The sequence below is a fragment of the Herpailurus yagouaroundi genome, unplaced genomic scaffold (assembly GCF_014898765.1).
Source record: "Herpailurus yagouaroundi ecotype Mexico unplaced genomic scaffold, PumYag 196, whole genome shotgun sequence".
NCBI lineage: Eukaryota > Metazoa > Chordata > Mammalia > Carnivora > Felidae > Herpailurus > Herpailurus yagouaroundi.
In genome coordinates, this window is record NW_024412427.1 from 16,768,067 (window position 1) to 16,793,987 (window position 25,921).

General features: G+C 39.8%; 1 protein-coding gene across 5 annotated transcripts in view; it reads left to right on the top strand.

The window, feature by feature from the left end:
- The window catches only part of ATRN (attractin), a 163,663-nt gene that overhangs the window by 19,698 nt on the left and 118,044 nt on the right, over positions 1-25,921 (top strand). For all 5 annotated transcript variants that reach the window (XM_040447564.1, XM_040447569.1, XM_040447565.1 and 2 more), the window contains exons 2-3: positions 15,608-15,691; positions 19,712-19,825. In XM_040447564.1, coding sequence (XP_040303498.1) covers positions 15,608-15,691; positions 19,712-19,825 — 198 coding nt within the window. The remainder of the gene's footprint in view (positions 1-15,607; positions 15,692-19,711; positions 19,826-25,921) is intronic.

Genomic DNA, 25,921 nt, shown 5'->3' on the forward strand with positions numbered 1-25,921 from the left:
ACAGAAAAAGGCCTCTCAGACCTTAGGCTTCCTGACCTTCTGACCTGCAATAGAATGTAGTCCAGGTAGGCTCATTCCTTCCATGAATCTAATGGAAGTCCCCATAGGGCCCCTGTGTGGCTCAGTTGGTTAAGCATCCAACTTCGATTCAGGCCATGATGTGGTTCATGAGTTCGAGCCTCGCATCAGGCTCTGTGCTCATAGCTCAGAGCCTGGAGCCTGCTTCAGATTCTGTGTCTCCCTTGCTCTCTGCCCCTCACCCACTCATGCTCTGTCTCTCTCCAAAATAAATAAACATTAAAAAATAATTTAATGAAAATCCCTTTGAAAACATCAGGCAAGCTTAATGTCATAACCAAGGGGAATCAATTAGGAATCCACTGAATATAAGTGTGGAGACAAAGCAGTCTTTTTCCCACTGGTCTTAAGACTTCCCTTTTCCACTGAGAGATATCAAGGCAGGTGGGCAGAACTAGCAAGTGAGACTCAGAACAGCAGTCATTCCAGTCTGAGAAGCTTCTTTGTCCTTGAGGACCTGAGGGTCTCTTCCCCCAACCAAAGATACCGGGGTGAACACTAGTGGCAAAAAGGACACAGCTGCAAGTGGCCTGGTCCAGGGAAGTTTCTTTGGTTATGTGGGCCTGAGCTTCTTCTCCCCTAGCCAGAGATACAGGGGCAGGTGGGTGGAACTGGCAAGAGGGACCCACCTATGGGAAGCAGCATGTTCTGTCATTTTTGTCTCTGTGGGTTCAAGACTTGCCTTTCCCACTCAGAGATACTGGGAAGCGGGGGTGGGGAGGTGGGGGGGTGGGGAGGGTTGGGGAGGAACCTAAGGCCATCACACCCCTCTCCCACCAATAGGCACCTGGCAGCCTGGCTTGGGGAAACTCCTTTCATCCCTTCAGGCAGCACCAGCAGGGACCCTTGGGAGCCCAGTGGCACCAGATACACAGAGCAGGCCAAATAATACCACAAAGACTCTGAAAATTAATCTGCCATTGGAATAATAGCCCAGAAAAGTGGGGTAAGGTCCATATGCTAAAACTAAACAGGCTGACTACCTGCTAAAATAAAATATTTAATAAGGCCCTGTGTTAGTGACTTCTAACATAAGAGACAAAATATTAAGGATACAATAGAAACTTGCTTGTCATACCAATAACAAAGTAAATTGCGACTTGAATCAGAAAAGACAACAGACACCAGTCTAAGATGTATCAGATATTGGAATTTTCTCACAAGAATTTTAAAGCAGCTGTCATAAAAATGCTTCAAAATCAATTAAAAATTATTTTGAAAGAAATAAAAGTACACAATCTCAGTAAAGAACTAAATAAATTAGAATCAAATTACAAATGAAATTAGAACCAAATGGAAATTTTAGAATTGAAAACCACAGTAACAACAACATCCCCCCCACCCCTCCAGCAACTTATTGTATGGGTTCAATTAGTAGAATGACAGTGACAGAGGATAGAATTAGTGAACCTGAGAACTGAAGGATAGAGTTCTTCCAGTATAAACAACAGAGAGAAAACACACTTGAAAAAAATCTGTGAGAGAGATCTAACACTTGTTTTTTTGTTTGTTAAAAAAAAATTTTTTTTTAATGTTTATTTTTGGGAGAGAGAGAGAGAGCAGGAGCAGGGGGGGAGGGGCAGAGAGAGGGGGAGACACAGAATCCGAAGCAGTCTCCAGGCTCTGAGCTGCCAACACAGAGCCCAATGTGGGGCTCAAACTCATGAACTGTGAGATCATGACCTGAGCTGAAGTCAGATGCCCAACCGACTGAGCCACGCAGGCGCCCCTGGAAAAGATCTAACACTTGTATAATTGAAGTCCCAGAAGGAAATTAGAGTGGGGCTGAGAGTATTTGAAAGAAATAATGGCTGAAAACTTACCAAATTTGGCAAAAGAAACAAACCTCCAGGTCTCAGAAACTGTAAACCCCATACAGGAGAAACTCAAATCCACACCAAGATGCATCATAATCAAACTCTTGAAATCTAAAAGTGTGAGATGGATACAAGGTTAATACACAGAGGTCATTTGCTTTCCTGTGTACCAGCAATGAAGAAGTGGAATTTGAAATTAAAAACACAGTACCATTTACATTACCACCACCAAAAATGAAATACTCAGGCATAGGTCTAGCAAAATACGTATAAAATCTATATGAGGAAACCTACACACTGTGCTGAACAAAATCAAGAACTAAGTACATGGAGATACATCCCTTGCTCATGGATGAGAAGACTCACTGTTGTCAAGATATCAGTTCTTTCCTTCTTCCCTGCTTGATCTATAAATTCAATGTAATCCCGAGCAAAATCCCAGTGAATTATTTTGTGGATATTGGGAAACTGATTCTAACATTTACATGGAGAAACCAAAGACCCAGAGTAGTCAGCACGATATTGAAAGAGAAGAACAAAGTTGGGAGGATCAACACTCCCTGACTTCACGACTTAGTGTAAAGCTGCAGTAATCAAGACAGTGTCGTATTGGTGAAAGAATAGATAAGTAGATCAATGGAACAGTATAGAAAGCCTGGAAACTTAAGGGCAGAGAAAGGTTTCTTGAAAGCAGCCAGAGAGAAATGATGAGGAACACCTGTTCAGATAACAGATTTCTCATCTGAACCATGGGGACCAGTGGAAGTGGCACATTATTTCTTAAGTGTTGAAATAAAATAACTGTCATTTGTGAATTCTGTATTCAGCAGAACTGTCCCTCAGGAATTAAAGGGAAATAAAACATTTTCAGATGATGGAAAATAAAAAAGAATTTGTTGCTTCCAGATCTAGCATTAAAGATTGGCTAAAGGAAATTCTTTAAACAGAAAAGAAATGATAAAAGAATAAATCTTGGAGCATCAAGAAAAAAGAAGGAACAATGGAGAGAGCAGAAATACAGGTACATCAAGTAATAGACTCTCCTTTTCCTCCTGAGTTTTATCGATCATATTTGGTGACTGAATAAAAATTATAAAACCATCTGATACTCAGTATGATGTTATTTAAAATAGGATAAAGGACCTAAATGGAAGTGAGGTTGCCACACTCCACTAAAAGTGGTAGAACATTACACCAGTAGATTGTTATAAGTCACATATGTGTATTCTGGTGCCTGGAGTAACCACTAAGAAAACTGTACACGAATGATAGAGTGGCCGATTTAGTCTTAACATTTCCATAATTACTATAAATGTAATAATTACCTAAAATGTAAATGCAGATTGGTTGAAAAAATGTGACTCAACTATATGCTGCTTGTAGGAAAGTCACTTCAAATTCAATAATGTATGTAGGTAGAAAGTAAAAGAATGGAAAAAGTATTCCATGCAAGCATTAACTGAAAGAATAAAAGGGGCAGGAATGGCTATACTAATAATTGATGAATTATATTTTTTATTTTTATTAAAAAATTTTTTTTTACCATTTTAACATTTATTTATTTTTTGAGAGACAGAGTCAGAGCAGGAGCTCTGTCTTCACCAACTGAGCCACCCAGGTGCCCTGACAAATTATATTTTAGAGCAAAGAAAATTACCAGAGACAAAGAGGAACATTGCATAAAGACAGAATGACAGATTGGGGCACCTAGGTGGCTCAGTTAAGTGTCTGACTTTGGCTCAGGTCATGATCTCACAGTTGTGTGGGTTTGAGTCCCATATTGGGCTCTCTGCTGACAGCTCAGAGCCTGGAGCCTGCTTTGGATTCTGTCTCTCTCTCCCTCTCTCTCTCTCTCTCTCTCTGCCCTTCCCTGCTTGTGCTCTGTCTCTGTCTCTCAAAAATAAATAGATGTTTAAAAAATTTTTTTAAAAAGATAAAATGACAGATTAAATATTTCCAAGGGTTAAGAATGTGGAGTGGCAGGTGGGGTGGGATGGGGGAGATGTGGGAGGGAGCTGTATGGTTTCAGAAGGGCAATATGAGGAATCCTTATAGTGTTGGAACCATTTAGTATCTTGACTATGGTGATAGATGCACGAATCTACACAGGTGACAAAATTATATAGAACTTACACGTGCATACGCACACACACACACGAATGAGTATAAATAAAACTGTGGAAATCTGAATAATATTGACTTATCAACATCAGTGTTCTAGTTATGATATTTCACTGTTGTTTTGAAAAATGTTACCATTTGGGGAACTTGGTCAAAGTATACAAGGAATCACTCTATAATTTCTTATAACTGCATGTGAATCTATTTCAACTAAAATTTAAATTATTAAAAAAAAAACAACCAGGTTCAAGGAGGCAAGAAGACATGACAGCTAACTGCGGTGTTGGGTTCTGGATTGGATCTTGGAACAGAAGAAGGACATTATTGGAGACATGCAGAAGTCAGCAGTTAGAATGATTAGAAACAGACTTTGAAATAATTGATAGCTTTAAGAATCTAAATGACAAGATCAACAATTTCAGCAAAGAATTAGAAAATATAAAAAAGAATCAACAGGGTGCCTGGATGGCTCAGTTGGTTAAATATCTGACCCTTGATTTCTGCTCAGGTCATGATCTCATGGTTGTGAGCCACTCTTCGGGTGTGGAGCCAGCTTAGGATTCTCTCTCTCCCCCACTTGGTGTCCTTGCCGTGTTCACGAGTGCATTCTCTCTCTTTCTCTGTCTCTGTCTCTCTTTCTCTCTCAAGAAGAAAATATTAACAGAAACTGGAGATACAGTAACTGATTTGAGGAACTTTAGATAGAGATGAAGAGAGAATCAATGAACTGTAAGAATAAGAATATGTCTAAGAATATGTTGGGCACCTGGACAGAAGCACAGAGAGGCAAAGGGATAAAAAATACTCTGTCATTTGTGAGCTTGCTTGTGCTGTGCTCTCTCTTTCTCTCTCACACATATACACAGTGGTTTTCTGTGAACCATTTGAGAATAAGATCTATCTGTCTCGTGGCCCTTGGCCCTTTAAATTGAAGTACTATTTAGGGGCACTGGGTGGCTCAGTCGGTTGAGCATCTGACTCTTGGTTTCGACTCACTTCCTGATCTCGCAGTTTGTAAGTTCTAGCCCCATGTCCAGCTCTGCGCTGACAGTGTGGAGCCTGTTTGGGATGCTTTCCCCACCCCCTCTGCCCCTCTCCCATGTGTGCACGCTCTCTCTCAAAAATAAACTTAAAAATTTTTCAAAAATAGTGTGTATTTTCTAAGAATAGTGATAGTTTTAAGAGACTTAAGTATTAAGGTACTGTTTTCACTTTCAGTAAATTTAATACTGATATAATACCTTTAATATATTGTTTGTACTGAATTTTATCAATTGACCTGATAATGTCCTTTATATTTTTTGCTTCCCCCACCTCCAGTACCAGATCCAGTGTAGGGTTGGGTATTGCATCATATCTTTATGTCTCTTTAGCCTACTTTAATCTCGAATATGGGTCAGCAAATCTTTTCTGTAAAGGACCAGATAGTAAATATTTTCTGCTTTGTGTCTGTATAGTTACTTCTGCTCTTGTAACATGAACATTGACAATAAGCAAAAGGGCATGGCTGTGTTCCAACAACATTTATTTACATGAACAGTTAGGCAGGATTTGGCCTACGGACTATAGTTTGCTGATTCCTGATCTACAACATTTCTACTGCCTTTCTTATTTATTTATTTATTTATTTATATTTATTTTTAATGATACTGACATTCTTTCATGAATACATCCTCCCTCTTTTAATCCAGTTTCCTATTTTGCTTTTGCTTCGTGTTTCCTCCTGGTTAGATTCAAGTTATGCATCCTTGGTCAGAATACTGTGTAAGTGAGGGGATATCCCTTCTGAGGATATCACATTTGGAGGCAGGTGATGCCTGTGTCTTCCTTATTTTTTATATTAATTTTGTTCTCCTGTTTGAGGTATTATCTTTTTTTTTCCACTATCTACTCACTATTTTATTTCCTTCTTGCAACCAGTAAGCAGTATGTGGGGAAACACTTTAAAACCATGCATATATTCTGCTCCTCATTAGGTTTTCTTTTCCTCCTGCTTTTTTAACATCCATTGATGCCAAAAAATATTTTAATACTCCTCTCTCTGATTAATAGAACAAAGATTTTAAAACACTTCTCTTGGGGTGCCTGGGTGGCTCAGTTGGTTGAGCGTGCAGCTTCGGCTCAGGTCATGATCTCGCAGTTCAAGAGTTTGAGCCTCAAGTCGCGCTGTGTGCTAACAGCTCAGAGCCTGGAGCCTGCTTCAGATTCTGTGTCTCCCTCTCTGTCTGACCTTTCCCTGCTCATGCTCTCTCTCTCTCTCAAAAATAAACAAAAACATTTAAAAAATTAAAACACTTTTAATTGACATATGGAGAATACTATACTACCATATAGTTACTGTGCTCTTTAAAATATTCATGAAGTAAAAAGGAAATCACCCTGGGAATTTGAAATTTTGAACTCAATGTTAATGAGAGTATTATATGTCAGAAGATGGGATACAACTAATGCAATGCTGAGAATGAAAGTTAGGGCTTTTAATGCATGCATTAAAAAAGAAAGATTGAAAATCAGTGATCTGTTTTCAACTCAAGAATATGGAAGAACTGCAAAATATATTAAAAGTCATTAGAGTAGAGAAGACAAAATTGACTGGTGCCTGTTTGGCTCAGCCAGTGGAGCGTGTGACTCTTGATCTCAGGGTTGTGAGTCTGAGCCCCAGTTGGTTGTAGAGATTACTTAAAAAAATAAAATCTAGAACAAAAGAAAAAAAGAAAAGAGAAAACTGGTAAGTTGCTGGAGAGATTGATAAAGAGAAAAAGAAAACAAATTACTGATGTCAATAATGATAAAGAGGGTATCACTATAGATTCTAGATACATTGGAAAAATCATAGGAGGATATTACTAATAAGTTTATTCTGATAAATTTGAAAAAATCCGATGAAATGGCAAACTCTAGTAAAACCAACTTGCTTAAAAGAAAACTTCAGGCTCAGATGTCTTTACCAGTGAATTCTTCCAAACTTTTACAGGAGAAATAGCACCAATCTTATACAGACACTTCTGCATAAGGAAATAGGTAAAATTTCTTTCTTGTTTTTATACAGCCAGCATAATTTTGTTATCAAAACCTGACAAAGAAAAAGCAGGTCAGTCTAACCAACATATAAAAAAATTTAAACAAGATATTTGCAAATTGTATCCAGCAAAATATCAGAAGAATCATGACCAAGTTGGGTTTATTTGAGAAATTCAAGGTCAATTTAATATTTGAAAATCAGTATCATTCACAGCATTAATTGAATAAGGGAAAAAAGGCAAATGATCATTAGATACACAGTTTTGGTGTTTTTTTTTTGAAAAAATAGAACTCAATACTAATGTTAAAAATCTTTAGCAAACTAGGGATACAAAGGTACTTCCTTAATCTGGTATTAAGAAAGGGTTTTGCAAAGAACTTAGGGTAAATATCACACTGGTGAAATACTGAAAGCTTTTCCCTGAGATTGAGAACAGAACAAGGATACTTACCATCACCAATATTTTTCCATATCATAATGGAGATCTTAACTAATTGTAATAAGGCTGGAAAAATAATAAAGTCATAAATATTGGAAAAGAAAAAATGAAATAGTCTTTTTCTTTAATGTTTTTATTTATTTTTGAGACAGAGTATGAGCAGGGGAGGGGCAGAGAGAGAGGGAGACACAGAATCCTAAGCTGGCTGCAGGCTCTGAGCTGTCAGCACAGAGCCTGACGTGGGGCTCGAACCCACGGACTGTGAGATCATGACCTGAGCCGAAGTCGTATGCTTAACCGACTGAGCCACCCAGGTGCCCCTATTTTTTTTTTTAACAGCAGATATGCTTGTATTAGTCATAGTTTTTGCCTGGGATAATCAGAATGGTATTACCATATCACAGAAATGAAAATTTCATTGTTAAAAACATATAGAAGTGGTATTTAAAGTTTTGGGCCAGTATGAGATCAATATGACTTCCATCAGAGAAGCAGATTGAGGTTGGAGCCCTGGGGCATTCCTACAACTAGAGATTGGGACAAGCAGGTGAATTTAGCAGAGGGGATTGAGAAGAAGTTGTCTGTGAATTGAGAGTGGAGGGTTTTGGAAACCAAGTGAAGAAAGTGTTTTAAGAAAGAGGGAGGCATCAGCTATTTCAAATGTTTATATAACTTAACAAAAGGATTTGGTGGTGGGGGAGTGGGGTGGGGGGGGGGGCTGAGGAGGTTAGGGTTAAAGCCTAGCTGGAATGTGTTAAGAAATTAGTAGGTGAGAGTGTTGTCAGTGAGAGTGGATAATTCTCAAGACTTTTGCTGTAAAAGTGAACAAAGAAGTGGCAGCAACGTGAGAGGAATATGAGATAAAGGGAGGGTTGGTTTTTTTTTTTTTTTTAAGTTTATTTTTAAGAGAGAGAGTGAGATAGCACATGCGCAAGTAGGACAGGGGCAAGGGGGAGGGGGACAGAGGATCTGAAGTGGGCTCTGCACTGACAGCAGAGAACCTGATGTGGGGCTTGAACTCACAAACCATGAAATCATGAGATCATGACCCAAGCCGAAGGCAGATGCTCAACCACCTGAGCCACCCAGGCACCCCAAGGGAGTTTGTTTTTTAGGAAGGGAATACGACAGCTCATCTTCTGCTAATCCAGTAGAGAGAAGTGTGGGGTAGGGGTTGGAATTAAGTTTGTTCTGCTGGTGCCCTGATTAAGTAGAATTTGAGGATTGTAGGCCCAGGTAGAAAATTTAACCTTAGATGGATTTAGATAGTTCATCCATTATAACTGGAAGGCAAAGTACATGCATTTAGTAATTGGAAGAAAATATAGTTCTCTCCTAATTTCTTTCTTTTATTACTGTTCACTTAGTGCCGTTAGGACGCCAGGCATATTTCTAGGCACTGGAATTAGTGAACAGAACAGACAAAAATCTTCACTGTCATGAAATTTACATTCCACTGGGGAAAAATAGATATGAAACGAAAAAGTAAAGCAATTCACTGATCATCCACTGAAATTGAAGAGGGGGAAGAGGGTTTGGAAAGTTGAAAGAAAATAAGGTATAAAAGAGAATTGACCAGAAAAATGGAAGGATTGTTGTCGTGCAGTGCTGAGAATCTACTTGAGATGTGTGTTTATAAATGTGAAGTAAGACCAGTCAGCACAATGTTGTGTCTCTAGTTTTATCCAGCTATTTGGTTGCATATACTAAGTAAGCAGAGTTGGGTTCAGCCAGGTTTAGGGTTTGCCATATGTGTAATTTCAGCTTGCTAAGATGCCACTGAGTGTAAAATGCACTCTTACCTCGTGTACTACTAAGAAAGAAAAAAAAGCACTTCCTTTAAATTGTGACATGCCGTTGATTTTACAGTGCATCCTGGTTTCTGGACTATTAGGAAAAATTTGTTCATTTCAGAATTGGTGAAATTAGTAACTGGGATGGTTTTTACTTGAAAGCAACAGAAAATCCAAACTTAAATGGACTTTAGCTATGAAGAGGAGCCAAGGGGGATATGAGGAACATGGCAGCCTGTATGAGACTTGTTTCCTTGGCTCTCCCAACTGCAAGCACTCTGCTTTTCTTGAGCCAGCTTGCTGTGGGGGCCTACAGGAAACTTACAGGATCTGGGATCTGTTGTGATCCTTCCAGACAGAGAGAACTGATGTATAACTGGGCCAGTGTAGCAGGGGGCATGGATGATGAAGCAGCAGATCCTGGAAAGTGTGATGTTGCACTCATGGAGTATAGTAGGTGTTCCTGACCTCCACAAGGTCAATATATTGCTAAGTGGATGGGCAGAATCTTACCTGTGCTTGAGACCAGGGGAGTGTTGGGAGACCTGGGAGCAGAGAAGATTCATACTTAGATGGGATGGGAGTGTAAGATGGTACACCCACTTAGGAAACGTTTTGGCAGTTTCTTTAAATTTAACTATATATCTATTATTTGATCTAGCGACTTCACTTTTATGTATTTATTCAAGAGGAATGTCCACACATGCCCACACAAAGGCTTGTACACAGTATTCTTAGCATCTTTATTCATAAGAGCCTCTAACTACATAATCCAAGCATCCGTCAACAGGGGAATGAATAAACAGGTTGTGGTATATTCATGCAGTAGAATACTACTCAGCAATAGGAAGGAGCAAATTGCGGATACACACAATACTGAGAAAACATTTTGCTGATCAAAAGAAGTGAGGCACAAGAGTGTCTCTGTATGACTTTATTAAATTAGGTTGTAGAAAACTGGTCTATAGTGATGGAAATAAGATCAGTATTGGGAGGGATTACCTGCAAAGTGTGTGAAAGAACTTTCCGGGGTAACAAGACCTGTTTTATGTGTTGTTTGGGAGGGTTCCCCACGTGTGTACATTTGTCAAAACCTAACAGATAGTACGTTTAAGGTGCCATTTATTGTATATGAATTACTCCTCACTAAGATTGATTTAAATTTTTGGTTGGAAGAAATCAAATCAGTATAGCAGTCATATGTCGTACTGTATGTGAATAGATTATATTATGACAGTAAAACTGTCAGGTTAAGAAACAAAACCTAACCATATCCTGTTTAGAAGAAAGAGACTTGAAAATTTGGTAAGGAAATATGAAAAATAGAGTTGGATGAAGAGCTATGGCCCAGGAAAACAACAAAAAAATCGGTTGTCAGTAGACAAGGTGGAATGTGAACATCAAACTATATAAGTGGGTTATTATCATGATAAAAGAGACAATTTATGAAGATCTAATAGTTATGGAGCTTATTTGGCTAAATAGCTAAATACATAAAGCAAAAATAATGTGGCAAATGTGTCATGGTATGGGATTTTGATATACTTTTCTCAGAATTAGATCTTGTAGGTAACAGATAAGAATATAAAGGGTTTGAATAGTGAATTCAATAAACTAAATTACACGTACATAGTAGTTTACATTTCCTACAATAGATTATCTTTTTTTTTAATTTAAAAAAAATTTTTAACGTTTATTTATTTTTGAGACAGAGAGAGACAGAGCATGAATGGGGGAGGGTCACAGAGAGAGGGAGACACAGAATCTGAAACAGGCTCCAGGCTCTGAGCGGTCAGCACAGAGCCCGACGCGGGTCTCGAACCCACGGACCGTGAGATCATGACCTGAGCCGAAGTCGGACACTTAACCGACCGAGCCACCCAGGCGCCCCAGTCTTTTTTTTTTTTTTTAATTTTTAACGTCCAAGGAACTTTGGTCAGAGTTTATCAATGTCCAACATACTTGACCACAAAGAAAATCTTAACAGGTGAGAAAAGTTGAGGGGTTTTTTTTATAGGCCACATTACCTGGTAATAATACAAATAAAGTAGAAATAATTGTAAGCTGACTTCTTTGAAACCCGCCTCCTTTGGAGGGTTCCCCTATTTTCCCTGTATTTGTTTCTACCACATAATCACCCTCAGCGTATTCTTGAGTTGGAAAGTTGGTAGAAGCAGCAAGTTAATTCTTTACATTTCTGGTTTTGTATTGTTGAAAAGCCTTTGTTTCAATCCAGTGTCTTTGTGTGACTGCCAGTGAAGTGAGCACAGGCAGTACTGGTATCTACACCTGGATTGCCAACGAGAATGTAAAACTTGACCTGAAAGTTTAGTTGATATTCCTAGCCTTCCCCTTTCAAGTCTCTCTAAATTTTCAGTAACCATTTGTTAGCCATTCACTAGAACATAGGGAATTTTAAGTTAAAAGAATTTATTTATTTATTTATTTATTTATTTATTTATTTATTTATTTATTACAAATGTAACTTCATTTTGTTTGTTTGATTTTTTTAATGTTTATTTGTTTTTGAGAGAGTGCAAGACAGAGTGCCAGCGGGGGAGGGGCAGAGGGAGAGGGAGCCACAGAATCCGAAGCAGGCTCTAGGCTCCAAACTGTCAGCACAGAGCCTGACGCGGGGCTCGAACTCACAAACTCTGAGATCATGACCTGAGCTGAAGTCAGATGTTTAACAGATTGAGCCACCCAGGCACCCCTATTTATTTATTTATTTTTTAAAAAATGTTTATTTATTTATTTTGAGAGGGAGAGTGCACGCGAGCGAGGAAGAGACAGAGAGAAAGAATCCTAAGCAGGTTCCATGCTGTCAGTGTAGAGCCTGACGCAGGGCTTGAATTCACAAACCATGAAATCATGAGCTGAGCCGAGATCAAGAGTTGGGTGCTTAACTGACCGAGCCGCCCAGCTGCCCCTCAAGTTAAAAATTTAAAAGTAACAAGAATACAGAGAGGATGTGGAAAATAGCATATTCTCACGTATTGCTGATGCAAATGTGAGTTGTTACAGCCTTTTAAAAATTGGCAGCTTATTTAACAATTAAAATTCATATTCCTTTGGCCCAGTAATCCTCCTCCTAAGATTCTATTCTTAGAAATTAAAGCACAAGTAAGGCCATATGTATAGGGATATTTATTGCAGCAATGTGCATAATGCCAACTGACTGAAAACAAAATGAGTGTTAGTAGGAGAAAGGCAGGAAAAAAACCACTACCTCCATAGGTTAGAATATGCTTCACAAAAAGTGAATTAGACTAATACCTGTTTAGTCGGAGAGACTCTCACAAAGTTTTGTTGGGTTAGAAAAGGAAGATGCAGAAAAGTTTGTATAATGTGTGTAGCCAAAAATTAAGAGAACTGTGCATATATCATGGGCTCATGAATATGAAGAAAAATAGTTAAGAATGCTTACTAGGTGGTTAAATGTTTATCTTAATGTGGTGTGGGTGGGGGTATACTTGGGGAGAAAAGTTACAAAAGGTGAATCGTCGTTTAGTTGACAGCTTGTCTGTGATCATAACTATGCATTGTCTGTAAAATTATGTAAATGCTAGATTTAAAAATACTGAGTAGATATTTAAAATAAAAATGACCTATTTCTTTTCTAAAAGTGATGCTGATTTGCAAATACCTGAGCATGTCTATGTGCAGTCCAGAGCAACCCTTAGGAGCAAAACAAGCATAGTAGAAAGCCAGAAAGCATTGTGAGCTAGAAGGGCCTAAACTATGTCCACACATACATATACAATAAACCAGTAACCAGTGGGAAGTTTATTTGCCCATAAACTGGGAGTGGCCTCTGTGGTTGGTTGATGCTGCGTTCATGGACCTTTGCATTCCTTTGGTTGGTCATCCTTGGTATTGGCTTCCTGTTCAGCCTTGTAGCATAATGGCTGCATTACTGAGATTTGTGTTTGGGGCACAAATTGGTTATAACAGGGTGAGAGGAAGGTGCAGAGAGCAGAATTGGGCAAAGGAAGAAGTTGAACTTCAGTGTAGGCCTGACAAAGGGGAGCTCAGAAGCAAGGACTGTCAGAGTTGTTTTTTGTTGGATTGCTCCAGACTTTCCACCCTTTGTGGTATGGACCACCCTGGGCAGGGTGTGACCTGGGGCAAGGCAGCTCCTGAAGGAACTGTAAGAGCCGTAAAAACTGTTGACCAGGCTGTTAGTCCTTCCTCAGAAGGGAGATTATGTGGCAAATCTCCCTGTCTATCACACTGTCTTTGTTAATGAGAAAATACTTCCTGGAAGGCCTCCATCAAGACTTCCCCTGACATTTAAGTATTTGATTATGTGCTGTGACAGAAACTAGTAATGACCCTTCGTCTCCTTTCTCCACTTCTCTAATGAAGGGAATCCTGATTTTTCACTGAATACATGGTCATTTGGAATAGTGGCTACATTTCTCAGCCTCCCTCTACATTTAGATATGTCACTAAGTTTTGGCTGATGGGATATAAGTTGAATTGTCTTGTTTGACTTAGAAGGAGGGAATGTGCACTTTGTTTTCCTCCTTCCTGCTGGGTAGAATGTGGGAATAAAAGCTGGAGTTTGAGCAGCCATCTTGGATTATGAGGTGGAAGCCACATGTTGAGGATGACAAAGCAACTAGATAGAAGAACATTAGGTCCCTCATGATTATGGAAATCCTTTTGTGTTCTCTGTATTTCTTACCTTTGGACTTTATTATCTTGGTTAAGCCATTACTATTTCTGTTTTTCTGTCAGTTGTGTTAGGTTTCTAATCAGTTATTGTCAGGGGGCATAGGAAACCATGAGTGGCTCAGACTAATCTTTTTGGGTTAGAATGGATGTTGGGAGTAAGACATGGAGATACCAGTATCCAGGTGAGTACAGCAGAGGGAGAGAAGGGCAAAAGTCCAAGAAGGATTTGAAGGTGATGATAATTGTGATGGACCATGGAATCTTAACTAAGTGGGAAAGTCGAATGTGTGTGTGGTCGGTGATGAGCATGAAGAAGTGATAGTTCAGTGGATTGGAGGTCCCCATGGGGATGATGACTCACTGGAAAGGGAGAACTAGGCTAAATGAACTTGAGAGAGAAGAGATGGTGGCCAGAATGTAGGATGCCTAAAATGCAGATTTTGGTGCTCATGCTATTACAGGAAATGGCAGGACCCAGAGGAGTGGGTGACTAATATGGGTGGAAAAAAAGACTGTTAATGGTGAAGTTAAGAAATGGAAAAACTGGGTTCTGATTAGAACATCTTATATGTTGATGTAGTTGAATGAACTAGATGCTAATATCAGTGGGCAAGAAGGAATAACTGGGATGTCAGTAGATAAGTCAGAAAGTAAGGGAGGCAGACCCAGAGGAGAGCATCTGTTTCAGACAGGCTGACATTGGTGATGGAAGACGGACAAAAGATGATCTGGAAACAGCAGTGTGGAAGGAAATAGCATCCTTCTTAAATTTCGAAAGTTCTATGTAGGAAAAGATACCAGACACAAAATATAAAGAAAAAAGTAAACTGAGAAAATGTATTTATAGTACATTTTACATGCAGATGGGAGCTCTTTAATATAAAAAGAGCTCCTAAACATTAATTTGAAAAAGACAACTTGGTAGCAAAGTGGGCAAAGAATATGGAATTTTAATTCAGAGAGGAGGAAATACAAATGACCAAAACATAATGAGAAGACACTTAAGCATCAAGGTATGTACCAGCCAAAACATTAATGAGATATCAGTATATGCCTATCATATAGTCAAGACCTAAAAATATTAAACTTCAGACTTGGCACGAGTGTGGGAAGACAGGTGCTGATGGTCACTGCTCATGGGACATGGTGGATTGCCTTCAGAAGTGGCAGCCAAATGGCTGTGATGGGTCCGTTGTGTATTGTGGCTTGATGTGCTTGCCTGTCACAATTCTGCTTTCCACAGTGTTATTGTATTAAATACCCTTTAGTCGTAACTATAACTGTGATCTTTTTAAAAACCAGCTCATATTTATAAGTAAGTTCTTGTAGCCATTTTCATGGTAGCCATTTTCAAAGTATGATTTTCCTATCTCAGCTAGAAAGATTTAGATACGCTTTTTTTTTTTTCAATTTCTGTTGGTTTTAATGTATTTGTACCCCCCTTTCTTAAGTTTATGGAAATTATTTTTTCATCTAGATTAGTATAATCTGACTATAACTACCCAGTCATTTTCTTCTGGTTATAGTGTGCATTAATGTACTTACTCTGCTTAACTTGCATTATTTGAGAATTAAGAAAGATTAGTATGTGCAACTTGGATGGACTTACATTTTTGTTTTTTGTTTTCTGTTTGTTTGTTTGTTTTTTGCATTACAGACTAACTGGATCTTCTGGGTTTGTAACAGATGGACCTGGAAATTATAAATATAAAACAAAATGTACATGGCTCATTGAAGGACAGTAAGTAGTAATGGCTGGTTTAAATTTTTTTTTTTTTTTAGAGCTCAGTGTGGCGTTACTTTTTTTACAAGTAAAATTAACAACCTGTAGCATAGAGTACTTAAAATATTTTTTATTTGATAACTTTTCATTTGACAAGTGAATATGATTTTATTAACCTTCATTGTGAATTTGAAAACAATTTTTGTTTTCAGTTTTTGTTTTGTGTTGATTTAAAGCTGTGAATGAATTGTACACACCAGAAGTTTGTATATTTTCAGTTATCATACTTAGAACTGTTGAATATTTTAAATGATTTATACCATTAGAAAATTATAATATTATATCATTTTTCTAAGTACTTATTTTTATTGTGGGCAGGAAAATAAAAATTGCTTCTTCTCTGGGCCTCCTGTGCCCCTCCAGCTCTTGCCTTCTTCTCTTCATGGCACATCTTTAAAGCAGTGTTTCTTAAAGTTTTTGGTCTCAGGACCCCTTTACACTCTTAAATTTTGAAAATTCCAAATAACTCTTGTTTGTGTGGGTTATATCTGTGTTTATTATATTATATTATATTATATTATATTATATTATATTATATATAAAAACTAAGGAAATTCCTTAACTCATTTAAAAGCAATAATAAACCTACTACATGTTAGCACAAAATGGCATATTTTTATGAAAAAGCAAACCCTATATTTAAAAAAACATCAGTGAGAAGAATGGTATCGTGTTACATTTTTGTAAAATAACTTCTCTGTCTGGCTCAGTAGAAGATAGGTGGATTATCATATTTTCTTCTGCATTCAGTTTGTTAGAATATGTTATTGTGGTTGAAGCATGTGAAGAAAATTAGGCTTTACTTGAATGTGTAGTAGGAAAAGGAAGGATATCTGAATAACATTTTTTTTTTAATTTTTTTTCAACGTTTATTTATTTTTGGGACAGAGAGAGACAGAGCATGAACGGGGGAGGGGCAGAAAGAGAGGGAGACACAGAATCGGAAACAGGCTCCAGGCTCTGAGCCATCAGCCCAGAGCCTGACGCAGGGCTCGAACTCACGGACCGCGAGATCGTGACCTGGCTGAAGTCGGACGCTTAACCAACTGCGCCACCCAGGCGCCCCTGAATAACATTTTTAAATAATTTTGGATGGTCTTCTTTGACACTGCATCAAAGCTTGACAAGTGCTAATTTCTTAAACGTAAATTGCAGTGTGGAATCTAAAACATTATTAATGAACTTTTGGAATTTAAATTAAAATCTTTTGAGTTTTCTTATACTTTTGAATGGCTCTTTAAGCCTTGCATGGTTTTGTAACAGGTTATATGGGTTATTTAGAAAATAATGGTTCCCTGAACTATTCAGATCTTCCTAATTTTGATACAATTCATGATACAATATGAAAAAAAATCACACTGGTTAATTCACCATTTTTTTTTTAAATTTTTTTTTTTAACGTTTATTTATTTTTGAGACAGAGAGAGACAGAGCATGAACAGGGGAGGGGCAGAGAGACAGAGGGAGACACAGAATCCGAAGCAGGCTCCAGGCTCTGAGCTGTCAGCCCAGAGCCCGACGCGGGGCTCGAACTCACGGACCGTGAGATCGTGACCTGAGCTGAAGTCGGATGCTTAACCGACTGAGCCACCCAGACGCCCCGGTTAATGTCACCATTTAATCTCATCAGAAAATTTTAAGCATTGGGAAGTTTTATCTGGGTGGCAGAGACAGATTTTCCAAAACTAATTATTGCTTTGAAAGCCTGTATTTTATCTTTGGCAACAAATACTGCCAGTTGTTTTCTTTGAAGTGACAGACCTGCTTTGTTCATTTTTAAGGAAGTATCTACCAGATATCCAAGTCTGAGTAACCATAGTTTGTCAGTTGTCCTTTCAAGTAAAAATGATAAGTAGTGTTCGAGAAAAAAGCGATAGGTTCAGCTCAGCACTCAAACAATTGCAAAAGCGATTTTCCTGGAGCCCGCAGTACTTTGTTAGACAGCAGAAGTGCTTTATGCACACTTCCCAGCCTGTCAGGCAGAATATTCAAAAGATGTGTATTCGTGGGCCACAGTTTAATAAAATTAGCAGTTTTTACCGCTTAATAAAGATACTCTTAAATGAAACTCCTTTTTCCTTGTGAACGTGTAGTATTAAAGAGTAACAGCGATTACTGGTACGGTTTGGTGCCTCTGCCCTGCTCTGTTCTCAGGTACCAGCAGTTTCACCCACCACTGCTCTTGCACCATCAGTAAATGCCAACGGGTCCCAAGGCCTCTGGCATTGTGAGGACCCCACTTTGAGAATGGCTGCTTTAAGGAGTTGTTTGCTCTTGCCCTTTCTGTCAGTTTATTTCTATCTGACGTCTTTCTCCAGCATCCCTCCCAGTGTGCCCTTGGTGGTGGTTCCTCCCGAGCCTAAGCAAAAAAGTTTAACTCCTTCCTTTCTTATCTCCATATTAAGCCTGCCAGTAAGTTCTGTCTGTTCTCCCTCTAGAGTGTCTTCCCAATCCATTTACGATCTCCCTTTCACCTTCATCTCTACAGTTGTTGTAAGACCCCAGCCATTCTGTTTTCTGGGCCACGGTGATAGCCTTGAAATTGGCCTCCCGGTTTTTGCCGTTGCCCCTTGCCCACCTCTCGCTTCTTGTCTCCTGTGGTTTCCTCTGTTTGCTCTGTTTCAGACACGCTGATTTTCTTCACGTTGCCTAGACACATCAATCCCTTTCTCACTAAGACTTTAAGACTGTGCTCTTCCCTCTGCCTGAAACATTGTTCCCCAGCTTTTTTCACATGGCTTATCTCTTGTCATTCTCATCTTTTCCGAAGCTTTCTGGGATAACTCCCTGCCACCTGTTGGACACATCACATTCCTTTCATTTCTTCATGGTAGTTATCATCAGCTGAGTTAACTTGCTTATGTACTTAATTGTTTGCTTAGAGATGTTAGGTAGACACGTGTGGGGTAGAGGGAAGGCCTAGACTGGAGACATATAATTAGACATCACCAGGGTATAAATGTTGCTGATTTTACCAAGAGCTTTTTGAGTGGAGTGTTTGGGTGGAAGCCAGGTTTGAGAACAAAGTGGGTGAGTAGGATGTGAGGAAACAGAAAGCAAAGTCTTGTGTGGAGGTTCACTCTCTTCAGAGGAGAGAGGAGGGGTAGGTTGGGTAATGGCTAGAAGGAGACTTGAAATTTGAAGTTTTTATGTTTTGTTGTTTTTTTGGTAAAATGTGTGAGACTTAAGGACATTTAAATATGGATGTGGGAAGTTCCAGATGAGAGGGAGATGTGAAATGTTTAAGAGATGGAAGGAGGAATAGACAGGTGTATCTGTTTTGGAAAATGGGGAGTTGAGAGATTTTTGAGTGCTGAGCTTAAGCAAGGAGGTGAGACTGAGTGGTTTGAAATAGTAATTGGGAGTTAGTAGCAATTGTGGGGAAGGAGAGAGAGAATTAGTAGTAGGACTGACTGCTGGCAGAAGTAAAGTGCCAATTTGAAGTTGGTGAGCTGTGACCAGTCCTGGAACCAGCCTATCCAGTGTTGTGACTACCTCCAGCACAGCTTAGTTTTCTTTGCATTTAATTTGAATCAAAGGAGATCACTGGTTTCCTCTAGACCGGGGCTTTGCCAGGTAGCTCCATGAAAAGGCAGAAGGGTAGGCAAGTTTAGAGAATTGGCAGTTGTGTGTGTGAAATGATGTAGTGTGAAATCTTAAGCTGAATAGGAAAGGAAGTGCAGAAATGAAACAGCTAACTGGTTGGTTCACAGGCTGTTAAAGAACAGCCACTGTATGGGCTGTAGGGCCTGAAGAAGCATAGACCTGTCCGCCTTGTTTACCGTTGCATGATTAGTGGTCTCGCACATAGTAAGTACAAAGAAAAGTAAATCTTTGACAGATAAAGGAATGTTGGTTATATACTATTAATTTCTTCTCTCCGTGTAAATTTATCTTTAAAAATCTATGTCTATTTTCTTCTCAAATGTCTGGTAGTTATGCTGATTATTATAAATTACTCTTTTTTGTTCTTTTCAGGCCAAATAGAATAATGAGACTTCGTTTTAATCATTTTGCTACAGAGTGTAGTTGGGATCATTTATACGTTTATGATGGAGACTCAATTTACGCACCACTAGTTGCTGCCTTTAGGTAAGCTCTGTCATATGAGTACTAGTTAATCATTATCTGATTTCTGAATTCAAACTTATCTCCTAGATTGCAAACTTTTATTGCTCATCACTTTTATTATCACTTACTTACCACCTTTATTTCATGGCGAGAGTGCTAGTTCTGGAGTCCTCTGTCACTTGTGCGCTAGGCCTGACTTGGTTTCCTGTAGATACTAGGTAAGTTTCTGGGCAGAGTACTGGACCTCTCATTTCGGTTTCCTGATGTATAAAATTGTGGTAGTACTATCAAGTTTACTTAATTCTTGTGGTGGTGGTGAAGTTTACATTTAAAAAATGTTTTGTGAGTAATATATTGGATATTGTTTTTGTGAAAAATTTAAATCAGGACCCACATTCACCTGGACCCTTGTGTTCCTCATTGCATAGGCCTTGAGGAGTTATTTGTTGAATCCAGATATAGTTTGTGTGTGTGTGTGTGTGTGTGTGTGTGTGTATTTATGTATATGCATTAATATGGGTGAAGGAAGCTTTTTGGAAAAATACACAGAAAATGAACAGTAGTTACCTGTGGAAAATGAGGAAAATACCAATTTTGTGTTGTGATTTTTTAAACAAGTATATTCCTTATTAGGAAACACTTAACACTAAATACATGGGATATTCTGAATTGTTTCGGCATTTTATTTTTTATTAACAATAAGTAGCTGTGTTGTTTATTATATTTTTGACTGCATGGGAATTCAAAACCGTTCTATTTTTCTTCCTTTTACTCAATAGACGATTTATGAACTATATTTTTCAAAACTGCACATCCCCTTAGAGAGCCATAGCTGTCAGTTTTTCATCTGCAGCTGACTTTCTGGATTTCTTTCTCTGACTTTAAAAAGAAATCAGTTCGACAAATATTTTTTGTATTCCTCACATGGGGCTTGTGTAGTTGATGTTTCCTGTCAGCGAGGAGGTAACAGAGAGTAAAGAGTACACAAGAAGCCAGAGAGCTCAGGAGATCAGGGGACTAATGTGCCCTTGTATTTCTCCATTCCCTTGGGCTTAGAATTCTCCCCAGCATGTCTTTGAACTGAGCACTGAGGTTATTTTCTGGGTTTCAAAGGTCCACTCTGGAGCCAAAGAGCACAGTATAGACCATGCTAAGCAGTAAAATGTCATTGTCGAAGCATTGGGTGTACTTATCTTTATGCCAGAGTTTGAAGCGTACCTTAGGTTATAGCAAGGCACCCCAAACTTCAACACAAGTAAGGAAACTGTCTCTGTTATGCTGTTATCATGATAGTACTTGGGGGTTCACTTGACACTGAGTTCATGAGTCAGAATTCATGGAGTCCCTATTATGTGCCAGGCACTGTGCATCAGCTTGCCAGTAGCCCTTGGGGGAGCATCAGCCAAGCAGGTGTGCATAACCCTGTGGCTCACCTGGATTGCGTGTCTGGTGAGCTGACACGTGAAGCAGCAGCAGCAACAAAACAAGCAGGAGGCTGTAATTTTTCTAGTCAGTGACTTCTTTTTAAATTATTATTTATTTTTTATTTTATTTAATTTGAGAGAGGGAGCATGAGCGGGGGGCGGGGGGAGAGAGAGAGAGAGAGGGAGAGAGAATCTTAAGCAGGCTCCATGCTTAGCATAGAGCTCAACACAGGGCTCGATCTCATGACCCTGGGGTCATGACCTAAGCCGAAACCCAGTCAGAGGCTCAACCGACTGAGCCAGCTGGGCATCCCTAAGTCGGTGACTTCTGAGAGAAGCCAAAGTATATGCACAGATTAATAGAAGGATTTTTATGTTTCTCTAAAAAAGCTGGTTAATTGATAATATACATTTATCCATTGGTTATTTTAAAATTTAAACTGACAACATAGTGTGAATTCTCTAAGATGTTAGTGAAAAAAATGTGTGTTTAAAAATCAAAATTTACCTGAAACACAAAACTCCTAAAAGCACCGATGTGCAGAACACCTTGAAAACAACTGTTGAAGCCATGAGGGTTCTGTCACAAGGTGGAGGCTGAGGGGTGCTGCTGGGCCAGGAGAGTTCTCGAGAGGGGAATCAAACCGGTGGTGATGTGCAGGCATCCCAGAGTGTTGAGAGCCTGCTGGCAGACAGCCCAGCTAATAAGAAAAGAACCACATGGGATTCAGAAACTGGGGACTGTTTATCCCAGTTCTGCCCCAGTCTCTGTATGAACCTGAACAGGTCATTTAAGTGCTCTTGTACTCGGCTTCTGCCCAAAGTGCTGGCGTCGTACCGTGTTTTCTCTGAGTATGTTGCAAACTACAAAGTTTAATTTGATTCTGAGCTGGTTGATCACATTTATCTTTTACATATGGAATTTCTGAATAAAATTTGTTTATCAGAACAAAATTGGGTTATCAGAGTTCCATGAGCAGACAAATCTGAGAACCGCTGGACCAAGACTCTTGCAGCTGTACCACATCTTGATTTTGTGGTGTGTTCAGTTCAACAAATGTATAAACGTAGCACCTTTGTGGAGCAGCTCTTCTGCTGGGATCTGTTGGTAGGAGATGCAGAGGTGGTAGTGGTGATGGAACAGGGAGAGTAGTTTTCCTTTCTGAGAACATCCTTCAACAGAACATTATTCCTTTTAAAGTTTTTTGTGTGTGTGTGTTATTTCTTTTTGGTGGGGGAGTGACATTGATAAGGCATTTGTTTAGACTGTGATGAAGGGCTGTTGGGGAGCCATGTGATGGCGTCGTCAGACCATGGCGCAGAGAGTAGTCAAAGGCAGGCACCTCTCAGGGTCTCGGACCTTCCTTTACCAGGCGGAAGTACAGACTCTGCCTCGGCCCACCACCGGGCTCTGACCCCTGACTTTAAAAATCTGGCTTACCTTCCAATCTCCCAGCCTTTGAAGAGCGTCTGGTCTTGCAGGGAGACCTAGGACTGCTAGTAAACTTGGGTAGTGTAGTTGGTGAAGTCAGGGTGTGCCCCAGGTGTGTTCACAGAGCCCATGTCTGCCTGGCACCGTGATAATGAATATCTTTGAATAGCGATTTTCAAAAATGGTTCTGAACAGTGGTACTCTGTGTTTAAAATAAAGGTTATATAGAACCCCAGGGCAGGCAGTTCTTGATTTGCTCAAGTTGAAAAACTGGCTGCAACCTAAGCTGTGCTTGTGTGTATTTATCTACCTGGGGGCAGGAGGTGGGGGGGGGGGGCGGGAGCAGCTCGGGGTGACAGTTGAATGGCATGCCTGCAGCATCACTTTCTCACCCACGCACTTTCCATTGCTTTGCATGCTGGGTTGAGGCTGCATTTGTATTCATTTACCCTGTAAAAGTTTATTTTTGTCATAAACCAGTTGTTTTATTTTCACACTGGGAGAAAGTAGCACATTCTAAAGCTGTCATAATGTCAGGTTTTCAAATATAAAGAAGCAAATGCCCAAGTCTCTCTGACAGTGGGGAAGCTGACCCCCTTTCTCCAGCATCATGGTCATCTAACATAGGTGGCCCTCGCACCCCTTCTGTGACTCTGTTCTTTCTCCCTCCATCCTTTCTACCGTTTGTCCTGCACACTTAAATGTCCCCACCATATAAATAATAGATATCGTTAGCCATCATTTACTGAATACCTACTGATGTGAGGCAATCCATGTTTAAGCACTTCACGTGCTGTAATAGTTTGATTTTATTTTATCACTGGGGGGTGGATAGGATTTCTCTCCACATGCATTTAGGACACTGAGGTTCCCAGATGTCTATGACATGCCCAGTGATGTGGAGTGAGAATTGGCATTCCCTCTGGTCCTAAAGCTCATGCTAGGATAAGAGTGCTGGGTTTTCCACATGTGACTGCAGCCCCGAGTCATCCTGGGCCAGTATTTCTTATGGGAAGATTGCTTTCAGCATATCTGTTTCTACATCGCCCTTTTATAAGTACTTCCCCACTTAGCATTTCAAGGGATTCTGGTACATAAAACTGATGCAAGCAAATGTCACCTTTTCCAAGATGCCTTCCCTAACTGCCCTTTCTAAAGTAGCACCTTTTTTTCAGAATCTTTATTTTTGAGAGAGAGAGAGAAACAGAGAGAGGGAGACACAGAATCTGAAACAGGCTCCAGGCTCTGAGCTGTCAGCACAGAGCCTGATGCAGGGCTTGAACTCATGAACCATGATTTCATGACCTGAACCGAAGCCGGATGCTTAAATGACCCAGGAGCCCCCCCTCCCCTTTTAAGTTTATTTCTTTATCTTGACAGAGAGAGAGAGAGAGAGAGAGAGAGAGAGAGAGAGCGCGCGCGCGCCTGTGCATGCATGCGTGAGCAGGGAAGGGGCATAGAGAGAGGGAAATAGAAAATCCCAAGCAGGCTCCACACTGCCAGCACAGAGCCCAATGTGGGGCTCGAACTCACGAGTCATGAGATCATGACCTGAGCCGAAACCAAGAGTTGGACGCTTAACCAGCTGAGCCACCCAGGTGCCCACCCCCCACCTTTTTTTTTTTTCAAGAGAGAACAGGAGGGGCAGAGGGAGAGAGAGAGAATCTTAAGGAGGCTCCATGCCCAGAGTGGGCCTTGAAATCATGACCCTGGGATCATGACTTGAGCTGAAATCAAGAATTGGACACTGAGCTGACTGAGCCACCCAGGTGCCCCAGCGCCTTTGTTCTTGCACTGTTTTTTTCTTTTTATAGCATTTATCTCTGCTTGGTGTTACATATACACGCCTGTATGTGGGGGTGGGAGCTATTTCTGGCCTTATTTGTTGTTTCTCTAATGTGAACTCCATGAGAGCAGAGGCTTCTTCACTGTTGTGTTCTGGTACCTAGAACAGTGTCTCACATGCGGTATCAGTGAATATTTGTGAGTTGAATACACAATGCAGAATGCTTCACTGTTTTGTAAACCCTGGAGTACCTACACAGTCCTAGAGTTTGTAGAATTCAGTCTAGATATTCTTATTGAATGAAAATCCTGGCTCCTCTTCCTAATTTCCCGCTTCTCTATTCTTCCATTTCATTATTTTTATATGCACTTACCTAAATATGTGTAAATGTACACATATACTAGGTCCATTGTTTTGCATCTTGTTTTTTTTCCCTATTTATCAGAATGCCTTGATGAGTTCCTTGTTAGTTCTGCAGAACTGCCGGTATGGAATGATTGATGCACCTGCAACTCTCTGCAGATGAGCATTTAGGAGGTTTTCTTCTTCTTTAAAAAAATTTTTTTGGGGGGGTGCCTGGGTGGCTCAGTTGGTTGAGCGTCCTGACTTCGGCTCAGGTCATGATCTTGCAGTCCGTGAGTTCCAGCCCTGCACCGGGCTCTGGGCTGATTGCTCAGAGCCCGGAGCCTGCTTCTGATTCTGTGTCTCCCCATCTCTCTGCCCTTCTCCTGCTCATGCTCTGTCTCTCTCACTCTCAAAAATGAATAAATGTTAAAAAAAATTAAAAAAAAATTTTTTTTTGTATTTAGGTCATCACTATACTCCACGTAGGGCTTGAACTCATGACCCTGAGATCAGGAGTCACATGCTGTATTGACCGAGCCAGCCAGGCACCCCTAGGTGGTTTCCAATGCATTGCCATTCTGAATAGTGCTGCAGTGAGGGTGGTTGTATATTAGTCTTTGTGTACACGAGCAAGTGTTAGTTCTACAAAGAACTTAGAATTGCTAGGTCACAGTGAATGACCATTTAAGATTGTCATAGGCCCTTGAGGGAGTAGTTTACATGGTATGTGCTTTGGGAAAGCAAGGAGGCTAGTCCAGCTGGGGTTGAGTGACTGAAGGGAAGAGAGTAGTAATGAGATGTTTGTTCATTGTGTGGGGTTGTGTGTGTGAAACAGATTGCATAGGGCCTGGTAAGGATTAAGGTTTTCACTGAATGAGGTGTTGGTGGTGGTTGTGGTGGTGATAGTGAGTTGGTTATTGGGCAAAAGATGTGAGCATATGAAGAAATGCAAAAGGCAAGTAAACACAGGAAGAATGATTAACCTCAGGAATATAAAAGAAACTCAAAACCACAATATAAAAAAATCACTTTTCACTTACCAGGTTAGCAAGGCTAATAATATAGGACTGTTACTTCTTCTTGGCAGGTGAGGTAGGATGGACCTTTTTATTCTTTTTTTTTTTTTTTTT